We start from the raw sequence: 12,413 nt of genomic DNA, 5'->3' as shown, positions 1-12,413 counted from the left end.
TTGTTGCTGCATTTTTTTTCTTTTTCGCCTCCTCTTTCTAGTGATTTTGTAGTATTATGTGTTTCTTCTTTTTCTTTGTTTGAGTTTTTTTCTTATTTTTATTCTTGTTAAGAGAGTAAAACCAAAAGAATCATGAGAAGGTAAAATAAGAAGGAAAAAATGAACAAGAAAAGAAAAAAAAGATGATGGTGATAATAATGAAGAAGAAGGAGGATGAGGAGGAGTTTGTTTGTGTGTCATCATTATTAAGTAATTTCGGTGCATTCTGAATTTAAATAAGGTGCACTTGGTATGTACTTGTCTTGAACTGAGTTTGCTTATGTGTCGTCATCATTAAGTAATTTCGGTGCATTCTGAATTTAAATAAAGTGCACTTGGTCTATGTTTGTTTTGAATTTGGTTTGTTTGTGTACCGTTATCATTAAGTAATTTCGGTACATTCTGAATTTAGATAAAGTACACTTAGTATGTGCTTATTTTGAACTAAGTTTGTATGTGTGTCGTCATCATTAAGTAATTTTGGTACATTCTGGATTTAAATAAAGTATACTTGGTCTCTTATTTTGGACTGAGTTTACTTGTGTATCGCCATCATTAAGTAATTTCGATGCATTCTGGATTTGAAATGTTATATGTAAAAAAAGAAGAAGAAGACGACGACGACGACGACGACGACGATGATGATGATGATGATGATGATAATGGAAGAGGAGGAATGAGGAGATCGAAAAAATTTATTTGAGAAAATAAAGAGGAGAAGGAGAAGGAGGAAGAGATGGAGGTGGTGGTGTGGTGGTGGTAAAGAAGAAGCGTGTGATGTGAAAAACGGTTATAAAGCGCGTAATGTGAGAAATGGTTATAACAACTTAGTTAAACTTGGTTAAGTATTTTATTTGGTTGTAGAATTTTATTTTTTGAGAAATTTTCACTTTATTTTGCAGTAGCTTGTTCCCTTGTCCAGTAATCTACTCCCTAGAATAGAGAGTAATATAATAAAAGTGATAAATTAAGGGGCAGCAATACGATGAGTAGCAAAGATTTTTGCTTACCTGTGTTTCACTTTAAAACAACCTACATAGAACTCTCCCATTCTTGTTTGAGAATAGTAAAAATTTAAATTCTAATCGCGCTTCCGCGAGTACCCACCCCAGTCTCACTCTTATAATTATTAAATCCCAATAAATAAAATTAAATTTTAAATTTTATACAACTATCATCACATACATAACATAAATTAAAGTAAGAACTTAAAAATAATATAATATTATCAATTATTTTACTAATTATTTTACCTATATTACACATATTATATATTAAAATTATATATATTTATATATTATATATATACCGAGACTGATAGAACGAATATTCTCTAAATCCGATCCCGCCAAAAACTCATCCAACACCTGATCGAGTAATTACCTGTTCTTACTGGATAAAGGTAGAATGAATACCCGCAAATCTAAATAGTATTGTCATTTTTAGTGACGACGACGACAACGATAACAACAACAACCACAATTGACTCTATACATTGAAAATTGATGAAAAGAGCAATGTGTACAGTTTTGACGTGGTCATTTGAAGCTTATAATAGAAAGTAACTAGTCGGAGAATTTAAAAATAGTGTGAATATCATGCAGTAGGTGAGAAAAGAGATAGACTCTAATAAGAAATGAGCTCTCAAAGTTCTTGATTCAAAGCTTCCCTCAATTCCCTTTCATGAAGTGATGCATGTTTTCTATGTAGCAATCCTGTGTGTTGAAGAATAACTGAATAAGTAATAGAGCGTCCAAAGAAAGGAAATATATATCCTCTATCTTTTGAGTAGGGTTTATCATTTAAAGATTAATTTGATCAAATTTTATAAAATTATTATCCTCGCAATTAATTAGGAGTCACAAGTGTGCAATGATATGTAACTTAACGGTTAGGTCAAACTCAGTTAACATTATAGATAAAGAAAGTGATGAAAAGAACTAATATGAATAATTTAAATTCTTTTAAAATGATATTTAATTCAAAAAGAAATTTTAGAAATCAAATTGAAAATTGCGTGATCTTTTAAATTATGTTTGTTTATAGGTACGAGACACGGACACAGAGATACAAAATCGTGTTTGACATATGAGATATGAATAGAGGCATTATGTCTAAAGATACCGAATCAGTGTATTTTGTATCCATCTTGACAAAAAAGACACAAAAATACTAACAAAAGACATAATTTATTTTTTTATTTTTTGTTAATTTTTTATGATTATATTTTTTAGGGTAAATACCCTTTCCGGCCCCTAACCACTTGCCCATGGGACATGTCGCACCCTAATCATCACTAAACCTCAACCAGGTCCCCACCTCTCGATATAAGTGAACCGATCGACCCCTGTGACCGATTGCGAACCGATAGCCTGTATGACGTGTCAGTTGGAGGCTGAGTTGTCAAATGCAAGTGCCAGGTGTCACTGGAAATTGTTGCAGGGACTAAATACTCATTCCCTGCAACTGAAACATCGTCGTCGCGTGGGGTTCATAATCCCCCTTTTCCTTTGTAAGAACTAGATTTTAAAATAAAATAATAATATAATTGCGCATAATAGGTTTGAAAATATAGAAATGTTATTTTGAAAATATAAAAGTGAAATTCGAATTCAGTAAAATTTTTCGAACAGAAAAAAGTATTTTTCTACTGAAATATGAACACGTATCGATAAATTAGCCAGTAGTACCAGCTTAAGTTTGTCTGATACTGCGTAAGAGCAATACAAACTGTAGAAAAACTTAGAAAAATATTTAAAGTTAAAAATCAAACGCTAATTTTAAAAGTTTGTCCTAAAGTTGAGCCAAACGGGACAAAAATACTAACAGGTTTGATCGGGCCCATATTGGGCCCAAATCCAACATATATAAACTCAATTAATGAGTCAACAACCTCATTTTCAGCCCTAGAGAGAGGAAGCCACGGTGAGCGAAGAAAAGGGAGAAGAAAATTGGTGTCACTATTTATCGTCACCTTCCGAAAGCCATAACTTGAGCTATGGTGCTCCGATTGATGATTTGTTTGTTGCCACGCAAAGCTCTCGATAAGCTCTTCAATTCTAGCTAAATAAAGTTGGCAAGATTTTAATATCCATACTCTAGTTTCTAGCCCTAACAATTTTGCAATTTTGAATTTGGTTTTTGAGTAAGTTTTGTGATTTTGATTGTTTAGGTAAATTCTAGTAGCGGGTAACTGTCGAGCTTTTCCCCAATCACCATTGAATAAGGTAAGAAACTTCTACACCCTTGTGGTTTGGTGTATTGTGAGCTTCAGTTATTAATGTATGGTAAAATTGTATGTATGAAGCTTGACTTTTGGTGATTTTGGAGTTGGTTGTGGCATTTGGTTTGGCTTTGGTGGATTGGTGCTTGGTGGAAGCTTGTTGGTATTTGAGCATATTGGAAATCGGCCAAGGTATGGTTTTGGTTTTCTTTATGTAATATGTAATGTTTAATGAAACTTACGCTAGTTGACCCTAAGATATGATTGAATGATGTTGGTGTATGATTAAGTGTATGTGAAACTATGTTTGATGATGAAGAGTATGATATGGAGTGTTGAAATATGTGATATATGAATTATGATAATAATATGATGAGTATTGGTGTTATTTATGATTGTGATGATTTTAATGAATTATGATGGTGATTGTTGATGTTTGGTGTGGATATGATTATTGTTTTTAAGGATTGATGATGCTTATTGAGATTTAGTAATTATGAGAAATATGGAAATGAGTTGATAAAATGTTGAAATTGATATTTATGAGAATGAGTGGTTGAATGAATGATAAATGAGTGAATTGTGATTGTGTTATGAATTGAGATGTAGTTGTGGTGGAACTCTAATATGATGATGATAATTGAATTGAGGAATAAGGATGTTGGTGGATTTGATTAGTAGTGATAAGGTTTTATGATAATGATGTTGATAGGGATCTAAGTAAATTTGTGAAATTGAATGGTTTTGATAGTGAATGGATGAGAGATGGTTGAAACATTTTTGGTATGAGACTTTGAGTTGTTCCGAGTGTGGTTTAAATTGGTTTGGTTTTGAAGTTTTGGAAACTAGTGAACTTTGTTGATTTTTGTGAAACCCTATTTTTGATAAACTTTGGCGAGACATAACTTGGCATTCGGACTCTCATTTTGAATGAAACTTGATTTAAATAAAAACTGGGTCTGAAAGCTTTTATATGTTCAAAGAACGGAAGAAAAATGTTTTAAAATGAAGAAGTTATGTGCGTTTGAAGTTTGGTATGAAAATCTGAAATTCTGCAACTTTCACAAATTTCCAAGTCTGCTATGGCTCACGTACGCGAAACTGTGCAAGCGACGCGAGCATTTTCCACTGCCAAGTGATCTCGTGTACGTGGGCACTAGGTGCATACGCGGGAATGAAATTTCGAGGCATGCGTACACGAGTTTTAAACATGCGACGTGGGGATTCCCTTCGGGTTGGGAGACTCGCATACGCGACCACCCTGTTTCAACCTTGTGCGTACGCGGGATAGATGTTCGCGTACGCGAGACCCGTGTTTTGCTGAGAGCTTGTTTTTCTTCATTTTAAAGATTCTTCTAACTTTTCAAACTTCTTTATCTTATGTTTAAGACTTATAAATAGTGATTAGACCTTAAAGCTATTGAGGATGAGTTAAATGACTTAGGATTAGATATGTTTTGTTATGAGTTTAGAAGACGGTAACTTAGGATTTGGAAGGTTGTGGATGAAGTTGATGAATTTTGAGTTGTGAAATGTTAAATTGAGGGGAAATTGAGAAATGGAAATGTTGATGATCATTTTCAGGGTGGAACCTCTGGCCAGACTCATAACAACTCCAAATCTCCGAAGCTTAAGTCCACTTTAAAAAGAAATTAGGATTAGAACTGTGAACTGACATTTGCTGTGTTTTTTGTTTTTTTGTGTTTAGTGTTATGCTTGGCTGTTATTATTGTTAAATATGATTGGTATGTAATAGCTGCTCATGTATCATTTTGCCATATTATTTTTTAGAACTACAACAGGCTAAGTCCAAGAAGTATAAGAAAAATATGCCAAAGAGGCCACATACTCCACAAGATGGATAAGCAAAAATTTCAATCACTTAGTCTGCTCCTCTAATGGTAATGCTATTTATTTTGAATTCTAAGTTATTGTTCAACTCATTTTTGTGTGAACTAACCACATATTGTCGATGTCGCTGCATAGCAATCTCAAACTGAACTTGCACCACCAGCCCAGCTAAGACCCATATTCAGGCCCAAATAGAAGATTTTTAGGCCACCAGGTCCTCTGAATCCACAGCCTCCCCTAAACTATGGTCCTAATCAGCCTGCACCACCAGTCCAGCTTCTTCCAGGCCAGCCTACAACTATACTAAAAAATAATGAGGCCATCTCCAAAGAAACAGTAGCAGCAGCAAGTGGAGGAACTTTCTCAAAATTATTGAATATTCATTCCAACACTAAATTTCAGGCCATCAAAGCAGACTTAGTTAACTAGGATGGTTATACCACAAGACATCTCATTTAGTTATCTGTTTTTGATGTTGTTTCTATTTTTTGGTTGCTAATCCAGAATTTGGAAAACTAATACCAAGTAAGGACAAGTATTTTTGGAAACATTGTCTTATAGTTTGTGGGTTTTATTTTGAAGACTTTGTCTAACATAGTTTGTGAGTTACCTTCTGATTGTGTTGCCTCCTATGGTTTGTGAGTTACACATTGGATACCTTGTGATTATGAAATGACAATATATCATCTTTGGTTAAATGTGCATTATTACTATGTTTTCAGTTTTCTTCAACCTTGATTATGTCAATCAATTATACAGATATCTTGGAATATACAAAATATGCATAACTGAATACACAATGTCTATTAATTTCTTACCATGGTTTATTACAATTTCATAGTCTAAAATTTTTACTGCATCCCCAAATTGTACCCATTACAAAATACTACTAACAAAAGCATACTAACATTATACAGATGTAACTATACTACATCACTTTTCTATTATAATGCCCAACAAAATCAACCCAAACAATTTCCAATTGCTAAGAGCACTATTATTCTTCTCATCGTTTTTGACATTATCCATCTTTTTCTTTATCTTTGCAATTCTTTCTTCCATCTTCTTCGTCGAGTCTGCAATTCCATCCTCTGGCACTTTCTCAATACAAAAAGAGGCAATAACTCATCTAGTCAGGAAAAGTATTTGCAATATTGTGTGTTGTTTTATATCAAAGATGCCTACTGTTAAACTCCAAACAATTACAAAATAACTCAACAAACAAACAAAACTCTAAACACAAAATTTGCCTTAAAATAAAAACAACCAAAGAAAAGCCTCCTTCGATTTTTTAAGTGCTAGATTCAAACAAAATGGCGTAAGATTCGCAATTGCACACCGGAGGATAAAATTTCTTCTTCATCCTTCTCGATGCTCCTTCCAGACTGCTTCCATCAGCACTCATTCGACTGCTCCAACTTTCCTCACACCTACCGCATCTTTTCTGGTGACCATGCCTACTGTTGCGAGTCCTCTCACATAGAATGAAGATGAAAACCCCATACCCTTTGAATCGTACAAGAAAGGGAGGATTATGAACCCTATGTGACGACGACGTTTCAGTTGTAGGGAGGGAGTATTTAGTCTCTATAACAATTTTCAGTGACACCTAACACTTGTATTTGACAACTCAACCTCTAACTGACACGTCATATAGGTTACTGGTTCGCAACCGATCACAGAAGTCGATCGATTTATTTATATCGATGGGTGGGGACTTGGTTGAAATTTAGTGATGATCAAAATGTGACATGTCCCACGAATAAATGATCAGGAGTCGAAAAAGATATTTACCCTATTTTTATGATTATATTTTTTTTTCTAATTTTTTTTAAATAAAAATATCAATAAATTGAATTTTAATAATTTATTTTAATTTATTACCAAATAAAAGAAAAGAATATAAGTTTTTATTTTTAATGTTTTATTTTATCTTTTTTTTCGAAACCAATACGAAAGAACCAGTTTGACTAGTTTAGACTTTAGAATTTTTTTTTTAACCGTAAATGGCGTTGTTTTGAATTTAAAAAAGAAAATATTAATTTCGAAACCTAACAGCCCCAGATTCAGTTCGTGCTACTTCCTCCTCACTCCCGCTAGCAGCAGCAGCTCCGGCCCAGCAACGTTCTCCGCCGCTGTCGCCGGCGTTGACACAGACGGGGACGCTCTCCTCGCCAGGGTCCCTCTATCTGGCTCCTTGCTACTGCTACATCTATATCGCTGAGTTGCCGCCCAAAAATTGCCGGTGGCCTCGCCTCTCCGGTCTCCGCCGAATGACGTCTCTGCTTGCTTCTTCGGCGTCGTCGACGGTAAGCTCCTCGTCCTCTCCTATGGCCTCTGTTCGTCCCTAACCCCTGTTGGTCCTCGTCCTCGTGCTCATCACTAACTCCTCTGGCCTCTCTCTGTTGGAGGATAGTGGAGCTCGTTGCTCTCACTGGAGAAGGATGGAGATGCAGTCAGTAGGAAGTTAGTTTGATAGCTAGTTAGATGTAAATAAATTTGGTTCAATGACTTCAATCACATAAATAAATTAAATTAAAAAAATTGTTATAAATTGTTTGGGAAAACTGGAAAAGCCGAAAAGCATTCTTTTGATCATTGTTTTAATTTGTATACGTAGGATTACTTACTGAGTTCAGTTGTTCACCACTGAGCTTCAATAGTTTCCTGGTAACAGAACACAAATTCAGATTGATGTGGGTTGTAGATTGAAGAGGAACAGCGTCTGCTCATTCAGGTTTTCAGGTATTGCAGAAATTCCAGTGCATCCAATTCTATTTCCCCTATAATTTGAATTAAGCAGGTGCAGCTTTGTGAAACTGATTTCAATTCTATTTCGTTGTTGTTGCTGCAGCTTTTTTTGGTTTTGCTTTTTTGAATTATTATATGCTTAATAGGCTAAGCAGACGGTGCTTCTCCTCTGCTGCTGCTCCACTCCCATGGCTTTTTGTGGGGCTCGGAAACCCTGGTGACAAGTACAGAGGAACTAGACACAATGTAGGTTTAAACGCTTTGTTTTGCTTTCTGTTAGTTTGCGCTTCTCTAGTTACCACTAACCATCCTGTGCAGGTGGGATTTGAGATGATTGATGCATTTGCTTCGTCAGTAGGAATTCCTATGGATACAGTCCATTGCAAAGCTCTTTTTGGAAAGGGTTTGTCCCTCGCACTGGATTCATTATTGTATTTGTTTGTTTCTCTTTCAGTGTGTGTTGGATTTCTTGAGTTTTAGGGTGAGGTTGTCATTTGCAGGTTTTGTTGGTGATATCCCTGTTTTCCTCGCCAAGCCTCAAACATATATGAATTTGAGTGGTGAATCAGTAAGCAACTAAGATGTTCTTAACAACGCCCCGCTGGTCTTTTTGTTTATGCATCAAGATACTTTTGTTACTGATGCCAAAATTACCTTAACCTTCAATGCTTTTGATTATTTACTCAGTTTCTTAAGTTGACAAACTAAATTGAGGGGCAATTGTTTATTGATTGGCCTTTGGCAGTCCATTTTGCTTGGAGTTTCCTTAGAGGATTTAGGCCAGTTGTGGTGGTTTCCTTAGAGTAATAGTTTTGCTATGATACTATTAATTCAAATTGGAGAGAGTTGAAGTAACAGGAAAGTGCTTGAGAGAAGAACATAAATTTGTAATTTGTCAAATAGCTGTCCCCTGCTGTTACAATTAACCTGCCCTCATTTCATATAAAACCAAGAAGAGGAAAAAAGAAAGAGAAGTCAAGTAGGTGGTATTATCATATGTAATCAAGGAATGAGAGATGACTGCCCATTCATTTATTGGTTTTATTTGTATTTCCATTGCTGGTTCTTGCTGGGATCATATGATAGTATACTAATATAGTTGCATGGAATGTTTCTATCTTAGAGTTAGCTCCCTATTGTCTATTTTGCTAGTGTCATTGCTGTTTAGCTTGTATATATAGCCATGTGCTAATTATTTGTTTAATAGTATCATAATATTGCCTTCCTTGTACTGCAGACTGAACCGCTGGCTGCTTATTACAAACTACCTCTTAATCATGTGCTTGTGGTAAGTCATTCCATGCACCTTTCCTTTCTAGCGCCTAATAGATGAAAAGTTAAAGGTATGATATTCTTTATCCAACCAAGGTTTTTTGGGTTGTAGTTCCACGATGACTTGAACTTGCCATGTGGGGTTCTTCGTCTCAATGACAAAGGGGGCCATGGAAGCCACAAAGGGTATAGCTACTATATGATAGTTATGAAGAAAATTTGTTGTCTGCATATACGGAAGTTTTTATTTATCTATCTTTTTGAAAAATATAGTTTACAGTGATATCATCGGGAACTTGTTTCCTTATATATGCACCTACTCCTCTAGATATCAGTATGTTTGTTAAATACAGATAACATACTGAAAAAGAAATAGTAAACTACCATGTCTAACAATGAATATTTTGAGCGATGACAAATCTAACCACGAAAAAATAAAATTAAAGTTATACCATAAAAGATAAATTTCGGTTGACAATTTCCCAAATATTATAAAATTATAAAAAATTCCTAAACTACCATTTTTTAACCCTAATTTTATTCCTAAATCTCTCCCATTCTTGACCTTAGTCAATCCCAGTTCTTTATCCCTCCCTCAACTCCTCCTCTTTCGATACTGTTTTTTCTCTATTGTAGCATCAAGCAAATTCTTAAGGTCTATGGGTTTCCTTCTAGTCTCCTGTGAAGGAAACAATCAAACAAGTCATCACATGAAAAGAAAAAAGAACCAGATTTATTAAGAGATAGAGGAGAAACAAAGGTGTGCGTTGTTGTTGCAGTAGTAGTGGGGAAGAGCTGCATGGTACCAACACACAGTGAGAGTAGACACAGAAAATATGTATTAATATGAGGGGGAAATCAGCACTCTTTTTTCTCTCTTTCTTTCAAACCAAGACAAGATAGACCTAAAGTTTTTTATAAAATTTGCAAGGACTAGAAACTTTCAATTTGGGACTGCGATATAGAGGCTAGTTGAGTGATGGTAGAAGACAAAGAGCTTCGAAAATTCTTTATCAGTTCCTCTGCCACGCCACACACAATCTCTCACACACAAAATTGAATGAACAATGGGACAGTGGGTCTTGTGGGATTTGAGGAAGGTTGTGACAGTGGTGGGGGAAGGAGGGAGGGAGGAATAAAGAACTGGAATTGACTAGGGTTAAGAATGGGATAGATTTGTGAATAAAATTAGGATTAAAAAAAGGGTAGTTTGGAAATTTTGTATAATTCTTTAGTATTTGGATAATTTTGTCAACCGGAACACATCTTTTATGGATACAACTTTAATTTTCTTTTTTCGCAGTTAATTTGTCAACGTTCAAAAAATTTATGGTTAGAAATGCTAGTTTACTCGAAAAAGAAAATTGCATTTGCTCTATATAGTGGATGACTATCTTTCAAGAAATGAATCAGTATATTGTATGCATTAGACTCAAAGGGTCATCATTGTTCATCACATTTGTATTTGTCAACAGGCAATATGTTATCTATCATATTTTTTTACTGCTTCACTGATTTAGGTGAAGAGGAAAAGTAATCCCCCCCCCCCCACAAATTATCTGAAGCAATGAAACTGATGTTTACAATCAATAACATTTTAGGCCTAGGGGATGGGTTGTTCTGGGAACGTGAATTCATGAAATATAATTTTGCATCTTTTGAGCTCTGAATTTTTTATATTCAGCTTCTTCTCTCAAGTTCTACTATTTATCTTGTACTCGCTCTCACTTTTCACTGAATTAGGCTGAAGAGTGTTATCTATCACTTTAGAGGAAATAGAGAATTTCCTCGGCTAAGAATTGGTTAGTTTTGTTGCAAAGTTGTTTCATCTTTATCGCTAAATTTTATTATTATCACCATCATAATTTATATTGAATTTGTCTCCTGTTAGGGATTGGAAGGCCTCCTGGGCAAATGGATCCTAAAGCATTCTTGCTTCAAAAATTCAATGTAACAGCTAGACAACGAGTAAGTTATCATTCATTGTTAAATGCATTTTGGCTTCCAATACTGTAACAGCTAGACGCAGTATTGCTCCTCAAGTTCTCAATCCAGTGCAATTGATGTCCAAGTACTATATTCTTAGGTGCTCTTGGAGCATGATGTGTATTTTGCTCCCAACCAATTAGAAAAGTGCCATTTTATATTGGTGTTTAAATTAATAGCTAGCCATATCATATCAAGTAATTTTTGTTGATTGTTTTCATATCCACTTAGAGCGTGGTTCATAATGAGCACCCAAGAATATCTAGGGGGTCCAAATAAATATAACTAGAAAAATGGTGAGTTGGCATTTTGATGAGGCAGTCCCAAAGTTGGGGTCCGCTACAACTCAGATATAGTGCATCACATAAACATGCCAACGAATCATCTTTATTCTTGGTGTTGCTCTTCAATGATTGGATATAATTGTACTGATTTGAAAATTCAAAAGAAAAATACTTAGTGTGAGCCAATGATTATTAGCAATAGAGCATGCAGTATCTAACTATCTATAGGTCATTACCATAGGTTACAGCATGTCACTGTAGTGTATCAGCCTTTCAGCTTTTAATGTTTGACGAGCTTGTATCAAGCCAATTTTTTTCACCATTACAGTAAATTTATTTATTTCTTGTCCCCCCCCGCGGGGCCAATTGGCAGATTGATGAGGCATTGCAAGAGGGGGTTGATGCCTTAAAGCTCCTTTTATCTCAAGGTTATGATGAGAGTGCAAAAAGGTTCAACAAAGAGCAAAAGTACAAACACTTAAGAGTGCAAACATTACCAGTTTGATGGAGTTCCCACCATGATGTCAGTCTTCGTTAAAAGTTAATGATGAAATATTTGAGAGTATAGTTAGTCACACACATTGTTATATCCGGAAAATAGTTACTAGTGATTTAATTTTACTTTCTGCATCTTCTTTGTTTTGCATCATGTTATAATCTGCAAATTAGTGAAGCAGTAGAGAATGAGATCATCCAAGTAAAATGAGCATTTTTGTTTTCTTTGGCACATATTTCATAATTATAATGTCTACTCATTAGTAGTAGCTTGTTTTGCTGGGTGCTTTATTAAGAAAATGAGATCATAGTTTATTTCATTACACTGATTGTTAGTTTATAATTTACAAACTTTTCTAGCACTCGCGATAAATAGGAACTGCGAATAGTAATGTGACAAACTGTGCAACTATAACCAAACTAATAAATTCTTAAACTACAATGTGTGTTTCGGGCTAAATTAATAATAATTCAGAACCTGAGCGTTTCATTTTCTCATTAAAGAAATGAAC

At 34.9% G+C, this 12,413-nt stretch overlaps 1 protein-coding gene across 2 annotated transcripts; it reads left to right on the top strand.

Annotated features, from left to right (window-relative positions):
- Positions 1–7,141: 7,141 nt before the first annotated feature.
- LOC130967417 (peptidyl-tRNA hydrolase, mitochondrial) lies at positions 7,142–12,206 on the top strand. Of its 2 annotated transcripts, none has more exons than XM_057892266.1 (10): positions 7,142–7,422; positions 7,791–7,858; positions 7,968–8,110; positions 8,183–8,267; positions 8,365–8,432; positions 9,102–9,152; positions 9,249–9,322; positions 10,880–10,938; positions 11,028–11,104; positions 11,780–12,206. In XM_057892266.1, exons 3-10 carry the CDS (start codon positions 8,000–8,002, stop codon positions 11,909–11,911), a joined length of 657 nt encoding a protein of 218 aa, XP_057748249.1. In that variant the 5' UTR covers positions 7,142–7,422; positions 7,791–7,858; positions 7,968–7,999; the 3' UTR covers positions 11,912–12,206. The 2 variants fall into 2 exon arrangements, with proteins under 2 accessions (XP_057748249.1, XP_057748248.1); XM_057892265.1 differs by having other exon boundaries at positions 7,734–7,858.
- The last annotated feature ends 207 nt before the right edge of the window (positions 12,207–12,413 follow it).

The sequence above is a fragment of the Arachis stenosperma genome, chromosome 3 (assembly GCF_014773155.1).
Source record: "Arachis stenosperma cultivar V10309 chromosome 3, arast.V10309.gnm1.PFL2, whole genome shotgun sequence".
Lineage (NCBI taxonomy): Eukaryota > Viridiplantae > Streptophyta > Magnoliopsida > Fabales > Fabaceae > Arachis > Arachis stenosperma.
This window is presented reverse-complemented; position numbering and strand designations above follow the sequence as displayed.